A 26,523-nucleotide genomic window follows, 5' to 3' on the forward strand; every position below is an offset into this window, starting at 1 on the left:
ATTCTTTTCAATCTTCCAAAGATCTATTTACCTAATCCAGCGGCCTTTTCTCAATTCTCATTATTTCCAACCTCTTTGATATTGCTGATCACCTTCTACTTACTGACACTCTCCTTTCTAGGTGTTAAGATACTACTTTCTTCTGGTTTCCTGCATACCCATCAGACTGCTTCTTGTTTGGTTCTTCCTCCAGATCATGCCCTTCAACTACAGGTGTTCCTCAAAGTTCTATTCTGGGCTCTCTTCTCTTCTTCTCTATACTATTCTACTTGGTGAATTTATCAGCTTCCAGGAACTTAATTACCATCTCTATGTTGATGATTCTCAAATCTACCTATCTTGCACCATCCCAACTTCTCTGTTGACCTTTAATTTCATAGCTCCAACTGCCTTTCAGATATTTTGATGTACAGATTATCTTAACTCACTATATCCAAAATAGTGTCTTTCCCCCTACACTTTACCTTCTCTAATCCTATAGACACCATCTTCCCAGTCCCTTAAGCTTTTAACCTAAGAGTCATGCTGGATTGTTATCTCTAACCCCTCATATCCAAGTTGTTGCCAAAGCCTGTCAACATCTCCTCAACACCCCTTTCTCTTCCCTGACACTGCTACTACCCAGCTGGAGGTTCTTATCTCTTCACATTCCAAGCCATTTTCCAGTCAGCCAATAGTGATTTTCCTAAAACACAGGTCAGATCACAAAAACCCTCTTACTCAAATCAAGTTCAGTGGCTTTAATTGCCAGGGACAAACACAAAATGCCATTTGGTCCTTCATTAACATTGCCTCTTCCTATCATTCCAGTTTTCTTATATCTTGCTTACTTCCTAGCACATTCTCTTCAATCCAGTAACACTGGCTACCGGCTGTTCCACAATAAGACACTCCACTTCTGGGCATTTAATCTGGTTGTCTACCATGCTCGGAATGTTTTCTGTTCTCTGCTCCGATTATTGACCTCCCTGGCTTCCTTTAAGTTTCAACTCCAATACCACCTTCTACAGGGAGCCTAACCTCTCTGAATTCCAGTGTTTCCTCATCTTAATTATTTCCTATTCATCCTGTATTCAGCTTACTTTGTATTTATTAAGTTAGAATGTTGTTTTGCATTAGACTGCAAACTCCTTAAGGGCAGAGTCTGTTTTTTGCCTCTTTTGGTATTCCCAGTGCTTAGAATACAGCAGAGATTTTAAAATGTTTACTGAATTGAAAAAAGCTACCCTCTAAGAGTAGATGTCCCTCAGGAGTCTACCCTGGGCCCCTTTCATTTCTCCCTCTATACTATATCACTCAGTGATCTTCATTAATTCCCATGGATTCAATGTTTATACTAATGATTCTCAAATTTACTTATCCAGATCTAACTTTTCTACTGATTTTTAATCTTGAAATCTTCAACTGCCTATTAAAAGTGGATGTTTTGGGACATCTTTAACCCAACATGTCCAAAACTGAACTCATTCTCTCCTCTGACATGGCCACCACTCTAGTGCACATCTTATCTTCTCACACCAGGACCAATAGCCTGCTAGTAGGTTTGCCTGTCTCAAGTCTTTGCCCACTCCAATCCATCTTCCTAAAGCACAGCTATAGCTATGTTTCCCTCCAACTCCAACTGTAGCTCCCCATCAACCCCAGGATGAAATATAAAATCCTGTTGGGCATTCAGGGCCCTTGTCATTTATGGGAAATGGAGAAGGATAATAACATGAAGCAATTTTGGAAACGAGGTAGGCTTAAATATCAGAGTGAAGAATTTGTATTTTACTCCAGAGTAGGAGGATGGATAGGGAAGGGAGGGACTGAAATAGGGAGATTGGCTAGGAAGCCTAGTGAGGTAAGCTACATGAAGCCCCACAACACAGTCCTTTGACCCTCTATTAGAAATGGAATCCTGGGCTGAATGGACAATAGAATTGGTCCAGGAGGCATATGATGATGACAGTTCTGCCCTTCCAGCTCCCAAATCCTTACCTGTCCTAGGGATGATGACAATGAACCTGCCACTGCTGGCCAGCTGGCGAATGATGGGGAGGTGCTGGCAGAGAGCCTGAGTATCAGGGACGAGGTATGGGGACATTGCTGACTGAGCCTTGGGCTGCTGCAAACTGCCCTCCAGCTGGGACACCTCGAGCTGGTGAGAGAAGGGCAAAAGGCAGTGAATTGGGTGCCTTCCTATCCCTCTTCAAGGACTAACACTTCAGCAAGAAGGGTAAAAGTTGACTATTAGAATGTTCCTTGGGCTGTATAAGATGGCCATGGTTTTGAGGTAGAGGATGGAGAGAAAAAAGAAAGGAAAGGACAGAATAAGAAGTGGGAAGGTAAGACCAAAGCAGAAAGACTCAGTGAAATCTATGAAACGATGACAAATGAACCAAAATAAAGGAATGGAAGTTAAGACAGCATGGGGAACTTCTTTTTGGGAAATACTCTAATGGGAGAAATGAGGAGGAGGAGGAGGCTAGGATTCCTATTTTCTCACCTGCAGCCGAAGTTGAGCCATATCTCTCATCAGTCGATTCCGACGAGCCTCTTCCTGGGCCTGTTTATAGAAGAAAAGAAAAGATCAGCTAGAGAATAAAAATTAGACTAGGAAAATCTTCTTTACAAAACAAAATCCTACGAGAAATTCCTAGGATCCGAGATAAACAATGGCCTTGTAATCAATTATCTTTCAACTGTTTCTGCTGAGAAAAGGAAGTACAAGAAAGTCCATTCCTAGAATCAAAACCCCTATGCCAATCAGCTAACAATTACCGATCTAGTAGAATACAAAAAATTTGTTCTGTGCCCTCAAAAAACTTGCAATCTAGTTAGGAAGAGAAGGTATATTCATATAAAAATGAAACTAATTAAACAAGGAAGTACTTGCTAAGGACTATTTGGGAAGGATAGGCTTTAAAATAAAGAATGAAAACATTATGGTAGATCGAATTGTTGAGAGAAGGCTTCAAGAAGTGAAGACTTGGAAAAATTTTATCTACTCAGCTTTAGAGGAGAATAAAAGACAAGAAAGCAGGAACACATAAAGTGTATTAAATGAAATCAAATGTCCTATTCTGGCAGGTCTCAGGAGTAACACAATGGGAACTACTACTAGCAAAGCAAGTAAGGGCCAAAAATTGATCCTGAATACCAGGCAAAAATAGACTGGATTCTCTGAGGAATGGAGAGCCCCAAGAAGTTTTTGAGAAGAGTGACATGATTAGAGTAATATTTGAAGAGTAATCTAGCAACATTTGATTAGGATAGATCATGTAAAAAGTTTTTTTTTTTGGGGGGGGTGGGGGGTGGGAAGGGGAAGAGATAGGAAATGACTGAAATAATTCAGAAGATATTATCTATCTATATTATATAGATAAAATTTGCCTTTCAGAAAACTTTAGTTTGCAGTTATTGGTTTTGTGTAGGTGACTATAAGCAGCTACTTAAACTTTTTGTTTTGATGATTAAGTTAATAATAACAATTTTTTAAACAATAGTTTGGAAAAGGGATGATAAAGGCCCAAACTAGGATGAGTGCGTGCAGTGGGAATTAGAAAAATGCTAGATGCAAGAAATATACACAGAAGAAAAAGACAAGATTGTATGACAACATCCCATCAACACATACACAAGGTTCTCCTTTTTGTTAGGGTGAGGAAGAGAAGGTGCCAAGTCACTAACACAGAAACATTCAAGGGCAACATGGAATTCTGGCTATAGCAACTAATTCAGAGACCAGGGGAAAAGAACTGTGTATGAAAGGAGCAGTACAAAGTGGTGACAGAAGCTAGTATTTTACTTCCCTGGTACCCTTAGAGGGGAGAAAGGCAGGCAAAGGTGAAGACCTGCTATGGATGGGATGACAGGTCCATGGATTGTCTGCAATACCTGTATATCATTGTCCTTCAATGCCTCCTATATAAAAGGGCTTTCTCTTTTCCTCTTCTCCCTGTCTCCAGGAAATCTTCCTAAAATTGTCCCCATGCCCATTGACCTCACCACCATGTATGTACCTTTACTCTGATACTTCCCATCTCTTCCCCTATAATGACAGCTCTACCTCTGCCAGCTAGACAGTGCCCCTTATCTATAAGTGTAAGTGGAAGAGATGAATAGGAATTCAGGTTTCTGAAGGGGAAGGGTTAGGGAGAAGGATTAATACTTACCATCCTGAACTGGGCCTGGGCTTGCTGCAACAGATTCTCCTGCTCAGTCTGAGCAATGCTGATAAAGATGCCAACCTCAGAGTTAAACTGCAGGATGCTGCCTTGCAGATGGGTAATGAAATGGCCAAAGCTACGGATGCAACAGATTCGCACTACAGTCTGGATGGATATTGAGGAGAGATAAAAAGAAGACATATTACAGGAAGGGCATGGGGATGGGGAGGAGAGAAAGGCAAATCCAGTCCAATCTCCCCTATCTCAGCAAACTGTGCCCATTTTCATCCCTTTGTGCTTCCAGGTGCACATGTGGGAACCTCAGAGATTCTGAGGAAAGACTAGTGTGGGAGAATTTTAAAAACCTTCTTTATAGTTCTAATGAAAAGATTTCTCCAGTCTAAAGATCTTTCCAGAGCCACCTGAAGGAAAGAAACTTTTTTAAGCTTCTCAAGAAAAAATGTCTTTCACTAAAGTTCTTTCAGACCTAACTTTTTTAGGCAAATGTTTAAAAATCAAAGAATTAAAGCTAAAGCCCAAGAAAATGAATTAAAGGGGGGGGGGGGGTAACCAAATTTAGAATAAGAAATATCTCAAATTTAGTCAAGATCACTGCCTTCTCCATTTCCCCATGGAGAAATATTCCACCTAAAGGCAACTGCCTCTCCAAACCCTTTATTTCTAGAAGAGATCCTAAACTCTTTATTATTATTGTTCAGAGGAGCCAGAAGAGGCCCCCTGGATTATTTCACTAGAGATTAGCAGAGGGAACACCTCTTAAAGGAAGGGTCAATGAGAGATAAATGACTTTTCCCCAAGATGCAACAGCTAGAACAAAATGTTAACTTACATTTTATCAGTTACATTTATCTTATTCAAGATTCCTACATTTTATCACTTGCCTTCTCAATGGAAAGAAGGGAGGGAGATAATTTGGAACTCAAAATAAAATAAAAGGAATGTTTAAAAGATTCCTATGTAATTTCAAAATATCTAGTGTTAGAGAACTATCCCAGGGGATGAGAACACTATCAAGTTAAAGCTCAAGCTCATGCTTGAATTTTGTGACAAGTAATGTTAAATTACTAAATTATTTCTGGTAGAGCTGTAGCTCAAATGCAGACTTCAAGTATCAATATTTTTTCAACAAGAGGATAACAAAAGTTGTCCAAGAGAGAGTTTACTTCATATTCTTCTTTTCATTATAATGTGCTCATCTATTTGAGAGTATGAGATAGAGAGGCTGCTCTGCTTAGAACGAGGTAGTTCTACCCAGAAACAAGGGAATCAGTAAAAGTTCCCAAACCTTCAAGGTCCTGTGATTTGAAGTCTATGTGATTAACAAATGGGAACCAGGGATTCTCTCACCTCCTCCATGGGAGTGAGCAAAGGTCGATCCAGTTCAAAATTGAAGCGTTTATGGGCAGTTCGGAGTGGGGGTAAGTTGCGGAGAGCTGTGTCTTCTGGGAGCAGCAGGGAAGTAGGAAGGTCAGGTCGTTCACAACCCAGAAGGAGATCCTGTACCTCAGGACACAAGACAAGGCCTGGGGAAAGAAGACTATATTAATGCACCCACCCTCAGAATGCAAGGAAAGATCTAGAGGGTGACTCCTTGCCCTCAGGGAACTTCCAAATTAAAAAGGGAAAGATAGTTACCATCACTCCTACTCTCCCAACTTGGAAGTGAAGGAACTGCAGAAGCAAGACTGGAAGTATGGGTTAAAAAAAAAAATCAATCTGAGGAGATTCCTGGGAAGAGGGGAATATCAAACAAAGATGGTTTGAGAAAGAAGAATATGACAGGTGGGGTGGACAGTTCATAGGACAGAGAGGGTAAAGCACTGAAAAGAGACAAGCTTTCTTGGACTAGGGGGGATCAATCCAGACAGCTCCTTCCCAGGCAGCAGAGACAACTGTCTCCCAATCCGCATAGGCGCCACAGTGACATCAGTCAGTTGATCTCATTAGCCCCCCATTGTCTCTTTTCTCTTCCCCAAGGGAATTCCAAGTTGGATCAGGTTTGCTATCCTGTACCACACTGGAGGTAGTGTTTAGGGATGGGAAACAAAAGAGGCTGGAACCACAATGTCCTGTTGTATACTGTAAAGGGTGGAGGGATGAATCTCATTAACCTCTTTACTTTTGGGATTAGGTTAAAATGTAGCTGAGGAGAGCAGGTGGGTGAAGACCCACCTTCTTAATCTGTGGTTCGAGCAATACCACTGCTAAGTCTATATCCCAAAGATCCCTATACAGGGTTTCAAAATTATGATTTATTATCAATAAATATTTGATTTTTATACCTATCTATCCAGGGTCATGTAAAAATTTCTTGTGCAAAGGGTTTGTGAGTGGAAAAAGTTTAAGAAGCCCTGAGTTAAGACAGGATATAGAAGGGAAAGGGGCTGACTTACCAGGCTCCTGGAGTTCTCCAGCAGCTGGCAGAAGATTCAGTAACACAGAGAGACGATTCCACAGACTTTGGGAGCTCTGTAGGGACAGAAAACAAGGAAAAAGACTTAGCAGGATTAAAAAGAAAAAACTAATATAGGGAGTTTTCTATGACCACAGAGGGAAGAATGCATTTACAAAAGAGATGAGATTAGGCCACAGGAAAAACTGATTTCCAAATGTAGGATGATCCAGATTAATAAGTAAAAGAAAAAGTGTTCTTTCCATCCCCAAAATAAATAAATAAATAGATAGATAGATAAATAAATAAATTGTTCTCAAATTCCCAGGGGCAGCTTGTTGGTGCAGTGGATACAATGCTGGGTCTGGAGTCAAAAAGATTCCTTTTCCTGTCTTAAAATATGATCTCAGACACTATCTGTGTGACCTTGGTCAAGTCACTCAACTCTATTTGCCCTAGTTTTCTATGAGATAGAGAAGAAAATGGCAACCTCTCCAAATATCTTTGCCAAGAAAACCTCAAATGTAACATATCTGTCAGATTTATATATAAGGGAAGAATTAAGGACAAAATGAACACTTACAAAATGTAAGATTATATAAAATGAAAAAGTTTTTGCGCAAATAAAACCAATGCAACCAAAAGTATAAGGAAAGCACAAAACTAGAGGGACATTTTGTAACAAGTATCTCTAATAAAGGCCTCCTTTCTCAAATACATAGAGAAGTAAATCAGATTTATAAAAGTCATTCCCTAATTGATAAATGGTCAAATGATATGAGCAGGGAGTTGTTAAAGAAATCAAAACTATCTATAGTCACAAGAAAAATTCTTTTGATCATTATTGATCCGAAAACTGCAAATTTAAACAACTATGAGATACTGCCTCACACCTATCAGAGTCACTAATATGACAACAAAGGAAAATGTTGGGATTTTGGAGAGAATGTGGGAAAACTGGAACATTAAAGCACTGCTAATGGAATTGTGATCTAATCTAATCATTAGAGAGCATTTAATCTATTGTGATCTAATCTAATCACTGGAGAGCAATTTGGAACTGTCCCTAAAGGCAATCAAACCATGCATATCCTGTGATCCAATAATACTACTGCTAGATCTATATCCCAAAGACATCCAAAAAAGAGAAAAGGATCTATTTGTACAAAAATATGTATGGCAGTTCTTTTTGTGATGGTTAAGAACTAGAAATCAAAGGAATGCCCTTCAATTGGGGAATGACTAAATAAGCTGTGGTATGTAACTGTAATGAAATATTATTGTGCTATAAGAAATGATAAGCAAGATGATTTCAGAAAAACCTGGAAAGACTTACATGAACTGATGCATAGTGAAGTGAAGAGAACTAAGAGAATGCTGTACACAGTAATACAGTTAGATGAAGAACTATGAATGATTTAACTATTCTTAGTAATACAATGATCTAAGACAATTCCAAAGGACTAATGATGAAGCACATTATCCTCCCCCCCCCCAAAAAAAAAAACTTTATTTTTTCTTTAAGGTTAAATACGTGCAATTCTTCTACACTATTTCCACACCTGTCATTCTCTATACAAGAAAAATCAGATCAAAAGGGAAGAAGAAACACAAGGAAAAAAAACAAGCCAACAACAAAAAAAACCTATGCTTTGATCCACATTTAGTCTCCATAGTTCTCTCTGGATGTGGATGGCTCTATCACAAGTCTATTGGAATTGCCTTGAAACACCTTACTGTTGAAAAGAGTCAAGTTCATCGCAGTTGACATCATATAAGAAAGAAGTGATATTTACTGAATACAGATTGAAGTAAAGGAAGAAGAGAATTTGCAATTCAAAACTTTAAACCCCAAAGAGTCACAAAGTGTTGGACAGGACTGAAAAATAAGTGAACAACAAAAACCCAGACCTCCATTGTCCTGAAGACAGCTAAATGGTGTAGTGGATGTAGTGGTGGGATCAGAAAAGCCGAGTTCAAATCTATCCTTAGACACTTAATAGCTGTGTAATTTTGTCACTTAATCTTTGCTTGCCTCAGTTCCCTTCACCATAAAATAGGGATAATACTATTACCTATTTCCTAAGGTTTGAGGATCAAATGAAAGATTTGTAAAGCACTTAAGTGTCTGGACTATAGTAGGCATTTAATAATGCTTGTTCCCAGTTTACTCCAGTAGATGAGGAAATGATTAGAAATGTTCCTCTTTAGAGATACTGCCATTTTTTCCCCATTCTCCTAACTAGAATGATCTCAGTGATCTGAACTTCAGCTTCATCAACTTCAGTGATGTATCAGAAAATAGGAAGACAGAAAATCTTACATTGTATTCTATGAAGTGAGTATACATGGGAGTGATAAAAGGTATAAAATTATAGTACAATCCTGGTAATTATCATATAACCATAGAATTCTAGAATGAGAAGGGATCTCGGTAGCCATCTGGTCCACGCTATATCTGAAAAGGCACCTCCAATGGACAAGTGATCTTTCTGCTGCTATTTGAAGCTATCAAGTGAAGAAGCAGCCTTCCCCATTTATCTTTTGTGATAATTGACATAAAGTATAATTTTTTTTCTTTGCAGCTTTTATCCATCCACTGCTTTTGGTTCTATTCTAGAACCCAACTCTAGTTGCTCTTACATGTGACAGTCTTTCAAATACTTGAAGACATATATGTATCCCAATTTATCTCTCTTCCAGACTAAGTGTATCCAATTCCTTTAATGGATTCTTATATGATATGATTCAAGACTTTTAAAAAATCATCTTATATATCTTCAAGCTTGTGAAAATAATCATAACTAGTATTTACACATAGCACTTTAAGGTTTGCAAAGAGCTTTACATATATTATCTCATTTGTGCCTCATAACTATCCTGGGAGGAAGATGCTATTATTAAACCTGAAAGACAAACCTTCTTAAATTATGTTTACGACCTTTTTAAACTATGATACTTAGAACTGATCTGAACACAAATCCAAATGTGTTCTGACCTGCACAGAGAAAGCAGGATTATCACCTCCTTATTCCTTGAAGTTTATTCTTTCAATGGAGTCCCAGATCAAATTAGCAAGTAGCTAGCACATCACACGCTGACTCATATTGAGCTGGCATACATCAAAACCCTCAGGATTGTTTAAGACAAAATGCTGACTAATCATAGCTCTTTACTACTTACTTAAGGAGACTTTTTTTTTTTTTAACCCAATCATAAGATTTTGCAATTATGCCTAGTGAATATAATCTAAACAGGGGTCTTCAAACTCTGGCCACTGGGGGGGTGGAGGGGACGGTCAGATGCAGCAGCTGAAGACGTTTATCCCCCTCACCCAGGGTTATGAGGTTTCTTTATTTAAAGACCCACAAAACAAAGTTTTTGTTTTTACTATAGTCCGGCCCTCCAACAGTCTGAGGGACAGTGAATTGGCCCCCTATTTAAAAAGTTTAAGGATCCCTGATCTATGGTGTTAACCCTTTTCTCCCAATTTGCATCATCTGCAAATCTAATAAGCATGCCCCCTATGACTTTATCCAAATTACCAACAAAAATATGAAACAGTACAAGTTCAAGTACAGATCTCTAGGGCACTCCACTGGAGACCTTCTCTTGCAAACCATAAATGAATATTCTTCGAGTCCAGCCATTCAAAAGGTTCCAAATCCAGAACTAGAGCACCTTTAGCCACCCATTCTTCAAGAATATGCAATATTTTATCAAATGCCTCTGACATACTAATTTAGTAATCCAGTCAAAAAAAGAAAATTAGGTTGGTTAAGCATGACTTGTTCTTGATGAAGCTATTTAGTAATCCATTTCAGAATTTCCTCAGGAAACTAAGATAATCAAATGATAAGACCAGGCAGTTTTTTGATGAAGAAACCAAAACTATATATAGTCATAAGAAAAAATGTTCTAAATCATTATTGATCAAAGAAATGCAAATTAAAAAACTTTGCAATATCATCTTCTACCTATCATATTGGCTAAAATGATAAATGCTCCTCAACTGGGGAATGACTCAACAAACTGTGGTATACAATTGAGATGGAATACTACTATGCTAAGAAATGATGTTTGTTGATTTTAGAAAAACATTCAAAGACTTGGCCCTATGAAGCAAGATGTTATCTACCTGAAAAGAAAAAAACTGACAAACAGAAATCTGTATAGCATGATCTTACACACACACACACACACACACACATATATTTGTGTTTAATTGTAGCCTTCTCTAGGACAGGGTGGGAAGAGGAAGGGAAAAAAGTGCAGTTTTCTCAGTAGAGAAAAGAAAACTTATTTCCTCATTTTATATTTAACTTAAAAAAAAAAAGAAACTTTAAGCTGATAATTTGTAAATGTTATTCCTTCTTATAATGATTTTAGAATAAACAAACAAAAGAAATCATGACAATATATGCCCTTCTCTTGTCCCTTGAGGCACTTTTCCCATTTTCTACAATCTTTCATATTATACCAATGATGGCTCAGCAACCACACCCATTGTGTAATTCACTGAGCCAGATACAATTTTCTCATTTACCTTGGGTATTAACTTCCTAATAGGCAGTTTTGTTCTGCCATTCCCAAAAGCAGAGGAAATATGAAGCAAAATGAAAATTAAACAACCTACACTTTTTTATATGGTTGTTGACCATCACTCTACCCTCCCAAACTGAAATCCTAACCTTGATTCAATCTCCCAGCTCCCCTTTCCCCAGTTAAAAAAACCCAAAAACCTCTCTAACAATTGCTCTTAGCTTTGTTGGCCTGCTTAAACACATCTAGTGCTTTGGCACCTCAGATACGAGTTTTGCAAGATTTTGTATGCCAGTCTTTTGCTGATTTTCCCTCATTTGCTTCTACTTTCTGTAAATATTTTCTAAAATATAATAAAATATGATTGGAGAGTTCTCTAGTGCAGCTTTATCAGTCTCCCCCGATGACTCCTCTTCACTGGAATTGTTTTCCTTTTTAACTTTAAATTTTAATTCTTGAGTTTCTGAACACTGCTGGGCTGGCCTCTATTGAATGTTAGTCCATGGAATCTTACTGAACATTTCCTCTGAAACTACTGAAAACAGCTCCTTCTCACTTCCCATGCTAAGTCTACTATGTCAGATCCTGCCCGGGTTTTCTTCTATCTAATACAAATTCTGAAAAGCAGTGGTCTCTGTTCACCCTCCCCTTTAAGGTGATCATAATTTCCATAAGTATGCAAACAATTTTCCCTATAAAACTCAGATCCAGGGAAGAACTTCCCCTTGTGGACTCCACCACTTTAAGGATCACAGTATCACAAAAGCTTCTGAAAGAGACAGATGTATGGACAATACAAATATCCCATGATGTCTACCGTGACCCCTCTACTAGGTTTGTGATACTCCTAATCCATCTATTTCCTTTCTGTTTGGAGTGTTCTAGAGTACACTCCAAAGATAAAAACTACTTTATTAATCTTTATCTAAGTGCTCTCTACCATGCTTCATCCCTGCTTTTTAGATTTCCCCTCATGCCTTCTTAATAATACAATGAGTCTCAACCTGACCTTTTAGCTATCCTCTTTGTTATAAATATGCTATACATATGCAAAACCACATTTATTTCAGTCATAGGTCTTATCCCATAAAGTCTCAGTGCTAACAAGGGAAGATTTTGGATCCCTGAGATAAAAGCTACGGTTCCTCTTGCTTTTTGCCTAAATTTTGGCTATTTGAGGCCACAGAACTTGTTTATTATTGGTTCCTTTCTTAGATTCTGTGAATATCCAAGTGTTTCGATTGCTAATCTTTCATTGCATTCTCTCTATGGTATAGAGATTGGTGGATCCTTTTTCTAGTCTTTTTTAGTTTAGAGCTCTTTTGAATCCAGCAAATATATCCTTACAGGTCTTTGTTAGGTGAACTCCATCTTTTAAGAGGATTCTGTTATTCCTTTATCTTAAAAGTTATGGGTTCAGCAATACCAATCTCATTCTCATACACTACCTTTTGGCCAGTTGTTCATGTTACAAACTGATTTTTCTCTTCTGTATTCCTTGCCTTTGATAAGAAGCTGTGAAAACATTTTATCTTTGTCCCTGTACGGGAGCTTTATTCCTTGCCCATGACTTTACAATTTTTAGGAATATATTTTAGGTTTCTTTCTGGCTGTATCATTTGTGCCTCCAAGAGTTCATTTAAAGTGAATCATAATCATCCGTGATGATTTCCTTGGGTATTAACTTCCTATTAGGCAGTTTTGTTCAAAATATCAAGTTATCAATTGAATATGTGCCCTAGAACTACCAGGTCCCTAAAGATCTGTTTAGCATCCCCTGAGCAGGGAATTATAAACCACCAGGAGTCCTTCTGTTGACTCATAGTGTTTGGGATTGAAAAGGCAAATACTTGCTTAGATCTTATGGTGCAAAAGACTAAAGTTGGTCTTTGAGCAAAGTTGTGGAATGGTCATCTCTAAAGATTTTTTTTAACTCCTAGGATGACAGGAATAAAAAGCTGGGAAACAGTTATGAGATGACTCGTCAAGATTGAGTTCTCATCCCTTAATTCATCTGCAGACATATCAAGTTGTGCTTTCTCCATCTACATCCAAAGAGAGGACAATGGGAACTGAATGTGGACCACAACTTAGTATCTTCACTCTTTTTGTTGTTTGCTTGCATTTTGTTTCCTCCCTCCCCCACCCCCCTGCCCTTTTTGACCTGATTTTGTGTGTGTGTGTGTGCAGCATGACATTTGCGGAAATACGTATAGAAGAACTGCACATGTTTAACATATATTGGATCACTTGGCATTAAGGAGAGAGGGTAGGGGGAAAATAAGAAAACAAGATTTTGTAAAGATTCACCTTTACAATTAAAAATTATCCATGTATATATTTTGAAAGGAAAAGCTTTAATTTAAAAAACAAAACAAAAAGATTGCACTTTCTTTTGGGGAAGAAGGGGAACTAGAAGGAGAGGGAGAGATGAGACAGACCTGTGCACACATGATGATGAGGTCAGTGTTGGTCCGAAGCCAATCTAGGAAGACTTTCACAGCAGGAAGAAGTCCCTCTGCCATCAAGATGTGAAGTTTCTCCTGGATGCTCCTCTCATTATGACAGGAGCGTCCACTGGAAACACTTTCCTCTGACTCAGATCCATCATCAGATGCTAGAGAGCAGGAGGAAGGACATAGAGCTGAGATGAAAGACCTGGTGTCTGGTATCTTAAACCTGCCATCTAACCTCTCTAAATTCCAGCTAATGTTAGGGTTTCCTCAGGCATTATAGTGAAGTGCAGAGAACATTTGGACTCAAATGATGTGGATTTGAATCTTGATCCTGTCATTTTTACTTGTGTGACCTTGGTTAAAATCATTTAACTTCAGTTTCTTCATCAACAAAACAAAGGGGTTATACCAGAAGACCTCTAAGATTCTTTTAATAGGCAGCTCTAAATCTATGACTCTATAATCTCTGAGCTAGAATGAAGGACAGACTCCTGTCCAGCTTTCCCTTAACAATACTGATATTCAAATAAGCTTCAGTGTATTCCACTATGTGTCAGCTTTTCCAACCCTTTCAGGAGCCAGAGCTATAGACACAGCTGCCATATGTAAGATACAGAACACTAAGCTTAGGGACAAGAGTGATGTAGGAGCAAGAGGAAGAAAATGTTTGGGAGCTGGGGGAGTTGAGAGTATGAAACTAAGGAGAAGTAAAGAACAGAGGAAGTAGTATTCTAGGTCTCTTGTGAGTAAATGAGAGAATTGCCTACTACTACAGACGGAGGGAAGCAGTCCAGACTGCACTAAGGACTGCCTGATAAAGTGAGAAATATTTAAGATTAGGTTAACTTCCCAGAAGATGACAGGATCTCCCATTGGAATAAATTCCATTTGATACAGACATAAGAACCAAGTACCTGGTTCAGGTTTGTCCAAGTCCCCATTGATGCAGGTCCTGTTACCAGCAGAGGTCCGAGTTTCATTTGAAGGCTGTAGAAGGATGTTACTGAAGGTAGGGGCCAATCGGAAGCAGCGTTTAGTTTGGAACATCTGAGTGGACATGGCTTGCAGGTTACTGGCAATACTGGCCTCATTTGGACCCAATGGGCCATTGGAGGGATCAGAAGCTTCTGGCCTGGACCGAGGTGGGTCTAGGACCACAGGCCGTGTTCCCTCCTCGTCTTCCATGTCCTCCAGGTCTGAACGTGACTCCTGGCTGTTCATCTCTGAATCTGTTTCTGCATCAAAAGCTGTACCCCCACCCTCATCACTCTTATCTGAGCCACTATCTGAACCTTCACTGGCCCGGGCTGAGTCATGGCTGGAGTCTGAGTCAAAGCCTTCACTCAGGTCACTGTCGTCACCAGCCTTGGGTGGGTGGTGACGTCGCCGACGAAGGCAAGAGAGGCGGGAGAACTTACGACTCTTCTTGGTCTCACCCACTCTGGGTGCTGGGGGCGGAGGCTCTGGCTCTGGTTCTACTTCCTTCTCCAGTGGTTCTTTGGGCTCAGGTTCATCTGTGGGAAGAAGGGAGATGATTAGAAGTCTGAGGAGAGCTCAGGAGCAGGACTGGGGTCTTCTCCTTCCACCCAGTAGCACCTTTTCCTCAGGTCCCTATCCCTGACCACCCAGAGAAGTAGAGCACCTCAGTTGGAAGGGATGCCAGAGGCCACCTACAATGCATACTTGAATTCCATAGACAGATCTAGATATCTATCCTTCTCCATAACTCCTCCCCCTTTACCAAACGTCCCTTCCTCTGCTGACTTTGCTCAGTCCCTCCCACAGTTTCCACACCTGTCCCATCACTCTGGAAGGCTGGCACAGGGTTCTCTCCCTCTTCCAGCTCTGCCTGTAGCCGGATATTGACATGGTTGATAAGATGGGAGAAGAAAGCCAGGGTGAAGGCGATGGCAGCACTGTACTGCTTTGATCCTAAAATTAGAGACAGGGAAGGGCTATTAGGGTTATAGTGTAGACGCACCCTACATGTAGCAAGTAGCAGTTCATAGGAATTTTTATCCAATCCTCTCAAGTCTCTAATTAATTTTATCTACTCTGTATGCTGAGGTCCCCCCATCCTGTGACCTCCAAACAATGTTATACTTTTTGCTCCAGTTATAGCCTCTATTAATTTTCTAAATTCTTTAGAAATCCTATAAATTTCTTTAGCTTTAGCAGAAATTCTTTCCTGCGCTGTCTTCACACGAGTTATTTCCAGCAACCAAAGCCCCTCCATCTTTTCATTGTAGCCAATCTTGTTTCATTTCTCAAACCTTACCCTGGACTACAAGAAAAAGTTCTCCAGACTTATTATACCCTATTCCCTCAGTGGGATTGGAGAGAATTCTGGTTGGCTGGAACCAAAGTCCTTATTCTTGAGTCTGGGGACATATTGTCTCCTAACTGGAATCTATCTGAGAGCAAGATTTTTTTCCTCCTTCCTTAGATTCTACCACAAAGCTCTGTACAGGAGAATGAAAGGGGCTGCAAGGATAGGACTTACTGGCTCTTTATCTACACAAGGACAAATTACTGCAAAGAGGTATTCTATGGAGCCTAAAATCCAATTCGGGGCTTAAGGTGATAAGAAAATCTGATAAAATGGTTACCTGCTCTCTTCAAGCTGTGAACACTCATGAGACAAATGATAACCATACGGAAAATGAGAAGGTCAGGGAGAAAAGAATAGCCATTCTCATACTCCTCTTCATCCTCACTAGCCAGACTGAGGTTGGGTGAAGAGGGCAGGTAGAAGAGACAAAGGTTGAAGTCCTCCAGGACTGACTGGCAGAGTAATGTCAGCTCCGAGTCCAGGGTGCTAGATGCCAGGGAACATAGAAATGACAGGTCAATGGTGACCAAGAAAGCAGGAAAAGAGTTTTGTGAATGACATCCAAAAAGGAAGCAGAAAAGTAATGAGACCCTATACTCTAAAAAATTGTGTGAGACAGAATCATGTTTCATGGTTCTATCCACATGTAAGTGACTACTTTCCAGAGGGGAACTCTACCTAAATAGGAAAGGAATAGGATACTGTGCCCTTCCCAAGAATGAAAGCTAAACACCAAGAAGAAATTTCCTACCTATAGGCAAAGGATGTTAAAGTGAGAGGAAACCCTCTCTCCTTTCTGGCTTAGGGAAGGGGATTTCCCACACTTAGGTAGAATGTGGCAAGAACATTTCATCCCTTTCAGCTTTCCTCAGTCAGGGAACATTCCTAAATTGAGAAGGGGAAATGTACCTTCCTGTCCAATTTAGAGCTCACAGACTCTTGCACATACCTGCTCTTGGGTTGCAGAAGACTCTGCAGGTACATGAAGCTCACCAGCAGCCTCTTGATATCCTTACACCTGAATTGAGAAGGAACAAAAAGCAGTTGCTGAGGGCTCTGGAGTGGTGACTATAGTTTTACTTCTACAGAATTCCTCTGTCACTCTGCTCACCGCTTCTTGCTGGGAGAGAGTTTGCGTGTCTCACATTTCTTCAGCTGGTGGTACATTTTGGCTGCCTTGTCATACAGCCGCTTGAGATTTCCATAAGCCCCCTCAAAGGACACTTCTGACTGGATGCTAAGGGAGAGGCAGAAAGACATTATAGTTTTAATTTGACTAAGTTAGAGGAAAAAACAAAGTAAGGACTCTTAAGATTTTGGGAAAAGAGACTATATCACATGAGGAAAGAAGCACGAATAACCACAAATTGCTTTCATTCTAACCTTCCATGTCCAGCCAACTCTGGATCTGGAGATCAGTGCCATGAGGAAAAAGAAAATGCCAAACCAAAAATTTCACCTCCTTTAAAATGACTCCCCAGATGAATCAGACAAAGAACACGTCTTACCTTCATCTGACTCCCCTGCCAGAAAATGGTAAAACCAAAGCTATTCTTCCCTACCTAACCATGAACTTAACTCATTTCTGTTCCTAAAACACATTAACTTTGAATCCTATATAATACTTTAATACATATTTTAGCATTTTTTTTGGGGTTTAATGTTGTCATTTTTATTTGGTTCTATTCATCACATGTGTCTGCTCCTAAATCTTCTGCAAGTTTACAGAAGGCAGAAACTCCATTTAGGTATAGATTGTATAGTATGATATGGCCAACATAACAAACAGAATTTTAATCCTATGAACAATATAGTAAGGAACTAATTCAAGTTTCAGAATTCTAAGGCTCCTAATAAAGGGATGGGGACACACAACCACACACCCACACCCACACCCACACCCCCACACCCACAAACCTGCATGGAGGAGTTTACTCACCACCTTAGGTAGCAGTACATGGCTTCTACGTTGTAATACTTGCTGCCTGCCAGGGTACCCAGCTGATTGAAGGGCATACCTGGTAAGGAAAATAATCAGACAGACTAAAGTCAAAATGCCTTGACCAAGAAATGGGAGACTAACCCAAACAACTAACTACTGAGAAGAGAAAATGAGATGGAAGGACAACCAAATTCCGAGGAGAAATTCTCCTTTTGGTAATGAGAAGTTAATTTTGTTTTCTCTCTTCTTTCACTCCTATCCAACTTCAATTCCCCTGCTTCTTTCTTTCGGAACCTGAGTCCCTTATTTCCTACAGGTGGTCTAAGGCATTCCATTCTGCTTCTGTTCCTCCAGGTGAGGCCCAGCTCCTATATCTCTTTCACCATTCCATTTTGCTTTTTTTTTTTGTCCAGGCCATCTTTCCTGTTAATTTCCATCCCTTCCATTAGAATGGTTTTGTCCCTTCTCCATTCAATGGTAACAAGCCAAATATATCTTTTTCTCCAGAGAATCTTCCTTCAAAGAGTTATAAACATGGGTGTGATGGATCTTCCTAGTGATCTCTAGAATCCCCTTTAACATAAGGAGGAAACAGGAGAGAGAAACTAAAGCAAGGCAGAGTAAATACCAAGAGAAACATTTGTCAACAGAAGTTGAAGTTATAAAGTTATAGAGGTCAAGGGAGAGAAAGGGAGAAAGAAAGTTTGAACAGCTTCCTGATCTATTTTCAACCTTTAAAGGGAGCTCAATTGGCAATGTGTTTATTGATTTAGAAATTTTCTTACAAGCAAGATGATGCTGAATAGGAGAACAAATGGAACAAAACTTACCTATCTGAGGTGCCACGGACAAGGCTTGGTAATAGAATCTCTCAGCTAGTTGCTCTGTGTCCACACCAGCTAATTCGTTCTGATATCGGGCTGGAGGAAAATGATGAAGTTGAAAGTTAGCATTAGGTCCTTACTTTCAAAGGAAACTTCCCCTCATCTCAGACCTTATTCAGGGCAGGTGCAGCAAAAGATAAAAAAACCTGAGCTGAAATGCAGGTTATACCTTGGGTCCAATATACTGTGACTGTGGATAAGTTGCTCAATATCCTCCCCCACCTTGATAAACTATCCAAAAAAATAAGTGAGTAGGGGGAAGGGGGGTTAAATAAGAAAGCACGAGAGAAAAAAGAGAGAGAGCTAATTATTATTATCGATTTGTGAGTGGGAGATGGCAAAAACTATTATCAAGGATAATCCAAGCCAATGGACAACCTACAAAATTTCTACTTGGTTTTGGAATATATCATATGGCTGGTAGTAAGGAGTGGGGAGGAGGATGGGAAAGAAAAGACAGTATATTTAATCTTCCTAAATATGCTTTGCTTAGGCTCATATTACATGGTTTATATTCCCTAAGCATACACAACACTGAGTTGGGGACAGAGCAAGCTAAGGATTACACAATTGCAGCAAATAATCCATAAAACAGAAAACAGTCTTGGCTACTTAATAAATTTTGGTCTGGCCTGGAGAAAGGAGATAGAAGTGGACACTCTTTTGAGAGTGAGGAAGTTCTTAATGAAACCTGCCACTTCTTCTCTGATACAGAGCTAGTATATCTGAGGTTCCATGAAGGAAGATAGTAATTCCCTTATTCCCACACAATAATTCACAGGGACAAAAAATATCAGCATTGAAGTGATAAATATAAAATTAAACTGTCTCTAACCTACCATGGAAAAACTTTAACTTCAAATCTACTTTCTTTTCTTCCTCATCATTCACTAATCTTCTCTGCATTATTGAAAGATAGTGGGGAAATGGAGTTATAACAAAGGGGGAAGAAGTAGAAGCAGAGGTTAAAGTCCTAGACCACATAATAAACCAGGCAAAAAGGCAAAAATATAAGCAGCTTAGCTCTTATTCCAGGGCCTCACTGTTCCCTGTAGCTAAAAAGAGAAGATGTAAGGGAAAAAAAAGATGCAGTCTTACACAAATCTCCCAGATACACCAGACATCGGTGGCAAGCCATCTGAGCCCAGTCCATCTCTTTCCCTGAGGCAGATACTGGCTTCTTACAACCTGAGGAAGAAAAGTCTTTGAGTCTATTCTCTGACATCTCCTCATGCCTGTACCATGACTTGTAAGTGAGAGCCCTTTCCTAGGCACTGGAGGGGTGGGGGAAGGGAAAGAGTAGGGGTAGAAGGAAAAGATCCAGAAAAAGGAAGCAGTTTATGTGTCACTGGGAACTCCCCTGGCTAACAGGTAGGAAGGAACATACCCTAGGACACTGAGAGACAAGCATGGACTTTGCCAGGATTTTGGATAGCATTATTAGGAGACTAGGCTGGAACTAGGGGGAACAAACCTAGAGATTTCATTCTGAGGAAGTTTCTTGGAAGAGAAGAGGTTGAAATATGGTTCAGATGGATGGACAGGAAGATGTGAGCAAGGACTAACTTATTCGAAGATTTAGAAGGGGAAGGGAAGAAATTTGGAGTAGGTTTGCCTAGCTGAACCAGAAAATCTAAAAATGAGTTAACATTTATTTGAAAAATGAGAAGAGGAGAGGACCTAAGGAGAACTCTAATAGAAGAAAGCCTGGGAACCTAAATTAAGGACTTGATATTAAAGACAAGATACAGATGCACCCAATACAGATTTGGAGCCAGAGAAAATAATTATCAGTAACCAGGGGATGATGGTAGAATAATCAACAAGTACTCTTTGAGTTAATAAAAGTTCTTAGAACCTTCCTTTTGAGTTGCCTTGATCCTCAATTCAGAGAGCTATTGATTTTGGGGAGGAAGAAATGCTCTTTATCTCCCTTCCCTTGTTAGTGTGCCTTCCTGTTTTAGGAAGCCAGAGGTTAGGATTGTTAGGTTGGGAGCTAGGTTAAAAGGGGAAAAACTTTAATGGAAGAGCAACGAGCTGAACAAATCAGTATTGGGAAATTAATTTTTTAAAGAATAAGTTGGAGAACTAACTTGCTGGGTTTTTAAAATCTTTGTTTACAGAAAACCTCCTGAATGGGAAAGAGGAAGGGGTACAATTAGAAATGAATTTTATATAAAAGCAAAAGGTATGAATAAGTCTTTTTAGTGTCTTCTGCCTTAAAGAATGAGTCTATAAAAAGTTCAAAAACTGACAAGTTATCTATCTGGATTGTCAATCTTTTAATGGGGAAAGTAGGTGAGGTGGATAGAGAGAAGAAAGCCTAACTCTTTGGAAAGCAAACAGCCAACCTAGGAAGGGGTTAAGGATGATAGTTGCCAGCATACCTGTTGGCAGAACAGAAATTTGTGGTACTCTGGAAAATATCTATTAGTAATTTCCAAAGGTTTTCTTAAATAAACACTGGAAGAGAATTCCCAAAATGAAAAGGGGGGGGGGGGGGGGAGAGAAAGCTCTGGCTAAAAAAAGGATCAATATACTTTGTCAGACCCAGAGCCTACCCAAAGCCATCCTTTCATTTCCCCTTTCCTAAGTCAGGTTGCCACCAACCATCCCAAATGAATGGGGAGTCCCTTCTGTTACTTTAGATTTTAACATTTATATCACTGTGTTTTTGTTATGTTTGTACCTCAGAATCTTACCATTTTTAAAAACCAGCAGAACTTCATCCTCAAATTTTGATACAATTTCTATTATGTGACATGCTCTCCTAGCCCACATTCCACCTCCCACTAAAAGAGAAGTCCTTGAGACTCACTGACCTATTAGAGGGTCGGTGACATGAGTCCAGTCAATGCAGCATTGCAGTTCAAGCTGGTAGTGGGACTGGATGTAGAGGAGGAGATGCTGGTAGAAGCCAATACCAGCAACCAGGTGTGTCCTGTAGGCACATTCCAAGGTGCTCCGGCTGTGGATGTGCTGGGGGGCAGGTGGATCAGGGAAGGGGAGGGGCCGGCTAAGCAAAGGGCTCAGGGCACCGCCCCCCACCACCCTGGCCTCTTACACAGGGGGAATATGCCTATAGTTTTAAAGCCCAGGATGAAGTTTACCCTCACCACAACCAGATCATCTTTCTACCCCCTCCATCTCAGTTCTGTTCTCTAGCACTGGTTATCTTCCTCCCCTAACTCTTTAATTCCAGAGTGATATTACTTCCTCTTGATTCCCAACTATGTTTGCCACAGGCTCCTTCCCTACCCTCTGGACAGTATTCCATGTCCTCTCTCCCACCCTCTTTGGCCTTCAACTGGCTTTCCTTCTCTTTCACCATCTTTCCTCCCCCAGCTCTACCTCTCTTCTTACCTTTTTGTTGGTCTTGATAAGCTGGATAACCTCATAGTACACCTTCCTCCATAGCAGCTCCTCTGCTTTCCTCCCATAATCCACTGGATGCAGGAACATAAGCTTGACACAGAGTTCACGAAGCCTAGGAGGGGGCAGGATGGGGGTAACAAAGTTGTCTGAAGAGATGAACTGGCTACAAGGAAACATTTGATAACATACCTACTATACAGAAGACTGTGCTCTCACTTAAGAGACAAAGTCTAAAATGATACTGTGTATCAATGTTCCCAAAAAACCGAAGTCCCAAAAGACATGTAAGAATTTCAATAAACCACCCTTCTCCCTAGCATCCTGTTCTCTTTTTCTCTCCTTCACTCCAGGGTGAAATATAGACAATTCTTCATGATTCAAATGTGATTCCTTTCTCTACTCTATGGGATATGGAAACTGAAGGTGAAGCAAGAAAGGAGGACAAACTCTGGGAACCGTTTCCCGTTTTCTCTTCCCCTCCCTTCTGAAAAACCAGAGAACTTGGGCAACAAGATGAAGTCTTCCTTATCAGGCTATCAGCATACTTCAAAATTTGATGTGGCTTACAAGGTAAATGGGATGGGGCTGAGGGGTGGAAGGAAAGGAGAACTAGGAATTTATTGTTCAGAGGTTGGCCCAGCTTACTTGTTCCTTAGGCTAATGTTCTCTGGTTTGAACACTTCTTGGTAAGCAGTTTTGTTGCAAAGGATGAGGTCAAGTCGATGCACAGCCTCCACCACTGCCCTGCGGGGGAATATAAAACAGACAAACTTTGGGCCATGAGGAAGGGGTGACATGGGTAAAAGAACAAGGATTAGGAAAAAGGGAAAAGGTTAAGGGAGGCACCATTCAAACTGAAGAACCCTTGGAAGCTATCCTTTGCAAACCTATCATCTCTTAGTCACAAAGAAAAACCATTCTCAGTATCTTGCTTTGCTTTAGGGCAAAGCTTCATTGTGGTTGAAACTGGATGTGGGAGTTGCAAAATTATGACTTATTATCAGTAAATGTTTGATTTGTATACCTATTTTACATACCTATGTATCTATAACCACAAAAAAATTTGGAAGAAAAAGGGAAAAGTTTAAGAAGCCCTGTTTTAGAATAGCAACTTAAGAGGGTTGGTGAGGAGAGAGGATCCAAGAGTTATATTATACTAACAAGCAGAATAGCTCTCACCTCAACTACTTTGTCTTTGGGTTGTGGAGGGGGGTCATAGTTGTAGTCTTTACTGTTCCTCTGTGTTCACTGGAAGCAAAGACCAACCCTGCTGAGACTCCTAAGCAGACTAAGTTCAATTCCCCACTTCTGTCTCACTGTCAGTGGTCTGGCACCTAGATAGCTGTTTTGGTGCCAGCAGGGTAGCTGCCAGCACCTGGCTAAATGGCTATCAAGGTCTTTTAATAGGCAATCCAAGAGGTACCTAATATCGAGGAAAGGGACAGGAAGACTTCTGGCAGCACTTCATCCTGCATCAATAATTGTCTCCACAGGATCCCAACTACTGTCATCAATTGTTTTATTCTAACATACTGTCCCCTCTCTGGGTTTGGCTTTCCTAGCTATATGACTACTTCTTTGCTGGATTTTCATCCATGTTCAACTGATACCCACCATATTATATTTATAACCTACTACGTTTGCCCCAAACCTCTTTCCTAGGCCCTTTTCTCTTTCTCGCTATGCTCTCTCATTTGTTGATCTCAGAAACTCCCAAGGAGGTTTAATTATCTATGGAAATGACTTTCAGATTTATATATCCAGCCCCAGTCCCTCTGTCTTGAGTTCCAGTTCTGTACCATCAACTGGCCTTTGGATCTTTCAAAACAGACATCCCATTTCATGGAATCTCAAACTCAGTATGTCCAAACCCAAACCCATTGTTGTTCCTTCCAAAGCCAAGGCTCTTTCAAACTTCCTTATTGTTGCTAGGGTTGCCAGCATCATAACAGTCACCCACACTTGCCGTACTGGTGACACTTTCAATTCCTCATGTTCTACACATAATCTATTAGTTGCCAAAACTTGTGATTTTTATTGCCACATGTATTGGATATGTTGTCTTCACTCATATAGCAGATGTTTACATGTTACAGATGTTTAGGTCCCCCCAAAATTCATCTGGATCATTGCAATCTCCCTCCATTTTCCCTTTAGTCTTAATACATTTTTCCATACAGCTGCCAAAGTGATTTTTCTAAGGTGACAATTTGATAATACCCCTTATCCAATAAATTTCAGCAAGTCTTTATTGCCTCTAAAACAAACTCTCTGCCTTCTTCCCATCTTTTCAGTCTTTTTACACATTACCTCCTTCACACATTCCATGATCTAGCCAGACTGGCCTATTTGCTGTTCCTGACTCATGCTACATCTCTGTTTCTGTGAATACACTGGCTGTCCCCCAGGTCTAGAATGCTCTCCTTTCTCACTTCTGCCTCTCAGAATCTCGGGCTTCTTTAAAGACTCAGCTCAAACCTTTTGAAGGAGGCCTTTCTTAGTTCCCCCCAGTTGTTGGTACCTTCCCCTTTAAGGCTACCTTGTCTCTCCTTTGAATGTATGCATCCTCTATATATTTATGGTGTTCCCCCATAGAAGGTATGATTCCTGAAAGCAGCTTGTTTTTTCTTTTCATCCCCAGGGCTTATACCACATGGAGTCACAAAATAAAACTTTTAAAATGCTTGCTAACTTAATGGCTAGCTGTATATGTGTATGTCAAGAAAGGAGTACCTTAGTAGAGTGCTCCTACATCACTTCCAATATCCCTTTCCCTGCTTACTCATTAATTCAAATGGGTTGGGTTAGGGTTAGAGCTCCTTACTTTACATCTAAAGAAATTCAGGGTCAGAGATACAGGTCCTACACTTATACAAGGAATCTTTCCTCTGTACAGAATCTGAAAAGACATCTTATTCCCAGTTCTTTTGCCAAATGCCTTTGCTCCACATAGCCTCAAACTTCAAGTAGGAAGCCACGCACAGGAATGGAACTCCAATATCTGTACATCCAGGTACTAACAAACCAGTGTGAGCTTTTCAAAGTGGTGGTTTTTAGAAAGGACTAGATTCTGGATGATTCAGAAGAGGGTCAGAACAACTACCAGGTGCAGGAGATTAGAGAAATCTCGCCCAGGGCCTGCCCACGCTTTGTGTGACAGGCAGCGCTGGAGACACATGTGCCACCCCCAGCCTGCTCTTCATGCACTCGGGGACTGCTGAGGGGCAGCTCAAGGTGGGAGCCTCTGGGCTGCTGAATCTGATCACTGGACTATTTTTGGAGCAGCTTGTATCTCCCCATGCCCTCTGGCTGGCACAGCTGAAACAGGCACAATGCCCACTTGCAGAAGAAGACACAATAAGCTCTGACTCTGCTGCTGGGATGCAGCCTGAGCCTATGAGGATTTGTCTTCTCCTGTCCGGAGCCTCCAAACCAAAGCCAACTGCAAGAGCAACCACAGTTCAGGGATGGAGAAAACTCAACTGCAGCCTCACCCTGACCTCCCCGCCCCGTCTCCCCAATACCCCTTACTGAGGGGGAAGGGGACCCGCTCTTCTCCCAGGAAGGGACGAAAACCATGACCGTGAGGTTCTAAGTCAGGGACTGGCACAAAGTCCGCGGAATCAGCCCCGAGGCTGAGAGGAAAAGCAGGCCCCCGGAGCCTGCAGGGCCCCGAACCCATCAGCCGCTTCTCGCACTTCCCCAAGGCCCCCGTCCAATCCCAGCTCAGTTCCCAGAGGCAGTCGGGGCGCCCCGCTTCCGCACCTCCGTCCCCGGCTCTCCCCGATTTCCTTTCTCCCGCAGGTTGGAGGCCCCCCGCCCCTTCCTCCCCACCAAGGGAACGCCAGGGCTCTCGGGGTCACCAACACCGCTCAAGCCCTATTTTTATCTTCCCGCTGCAACTCCCCCGGGGGACTCAGTCCCAACCCCGAGGCCGCCCCACATTTCCTCCACGTGTCCAGGCCATCCCCCACCCCAACTACAACTCCCAGACCCTCACCCTAAGATCCAAAGTCCCGCCCCTCGCAGCTCCCTCCAAAATCCTACCCTCCTCTCCCCTTCTCCATTTGAACCCTTTCCTTGGAGATCCCGCCCCTTCAACGTGGTCCCGCCCTCGGCTGTCTTTTACCCCCTCCCCCCTCCGTACCCCTGCCCCCCTCAGCGGGTCCTCTCCCGCCCCGGTCCCTCTCACCGGTAAAGCCGCTTAGTATGCAGGACCTTGGCCTCGGGCTCGCTGCTCTCCGCTGCGGGGGGGCCCTGGCTCATGGTGCCCGGGGCCCGGGGGCAGCTCCCGGTTACAAGCCCCCGCCGCCCGCCGCCACCGCCGCCGCCGTCTCCGGCCGTAGCCGCCGCCGCCACCGCCGCCGGCCCTGCTCGGCCGCCATCGCTGTGAGGCGGCTGCCCGCGACGGCTCCTCCTCCGGCCACC

General features: G+C 41.3%; 1 protein-coding gene across 3 annotated transcripts in view; it reads right to left on the minus strand.

The window, feature by feature from the left end:
- SMG5 (SMG5 nonsense mediated mRNA decay factor) overlaps positions 1 to 26,423 on the minus strand; it is a 32,538-nt gene extending 6,115 nt beyond the window's left edge. The window contains exons 1-18 of one of the 3 annotated variants that reach the window (XM_031966755.1): positions 26,288 to 26,423; positions 22,741 to 22,839; positions 22,084 to 22,207; positions 21,543 to 21,699; positions 19,819 to 19,908; positions 18,667 to 18,756; positions 17,834 to 17,912; positions 17,006 to 17,131; positions 16,844 to 16,912; positions 16,172 to 16,380; positions 15,357 to 15,494; positions 14,477 to 15,076; positions 13,548 to 13,723; positions 6,566 to 6,641; positions 5,520 to 5,695; positions 4,158 to 4,316; positions 2,489 to 2,548; positions 1,981 to 2,140 (exon numbers count right to left, since the gene is read on the minus strand). In XM_031966755.1, coding sequence (XP_031822615.1) covers positions 1,981 to 2,140; positions 2,489 to 2,548; positions 4,158 to 4,316; positions 5,520 to 5,695; positions 6,566 to 6,641; positions 13,548 to 13,723; positions 14,477 to 15,076; positions 15,357 to 15,494; positions 16,172 to 16,380; positions 16,844 to 16,912; positions 17,006 to 17,131; positions 17,834 to 17,912; positions 18,667 to 18,756; positions 19,819 to 19,908; positions 21,543 to 21,699; positions 22,084 to 22,207; positions 22,741 to 22,839; positions 26,288 to 26,361 — 2,662 coding nt within the window. In that variant the 5' untranslated portion in view covers positions 26,362 to 26,423. Of the gene's footprint in view, positions 1 to 1,980; positions 2,141 to 2,488; positions 2,549 to 4,157; positions 4,317 to 5,519; positions 5,696 to 6,565; positions 6,642 to 13,547; positions 13,724 to 14,476; positions 15,077 to 15,356; positions 15,495 to 16,171; positions 16,381 to 16,843; positions 16,913 to 17,005; positions 17,132 to 17,833; positions 17,913 to 18,666; positions 18,757 to 19,818; positions 19,909 to 21,542; positions 21,700 to 22,083; positions 22,208 to 22,740; positions 22,840 to 26,287 lie in introns of those variants that run through there. The other 2 variants (XM_031966756.1, XM_031966757.1) reach the window with 2 other exon arrangements.
- Positions 26,424 to 26,523: the final 100 nt, after the last annotated feature.

Source organism: Sarcophilus harrisii, chromosome 4 (assembly GCF_902635505.1).
Source record: "Sarcophilus harrisii chromosome 4, mSarHar1.11, whole genome shotgun sequence".
NCBI classification, from domain to species: Eukaryota; Metazoa; Chordata; class Mammalia; order Dasyuromorphia; family Dasyuridae; genus Sarcophilus; species Sarcophilus harrisii.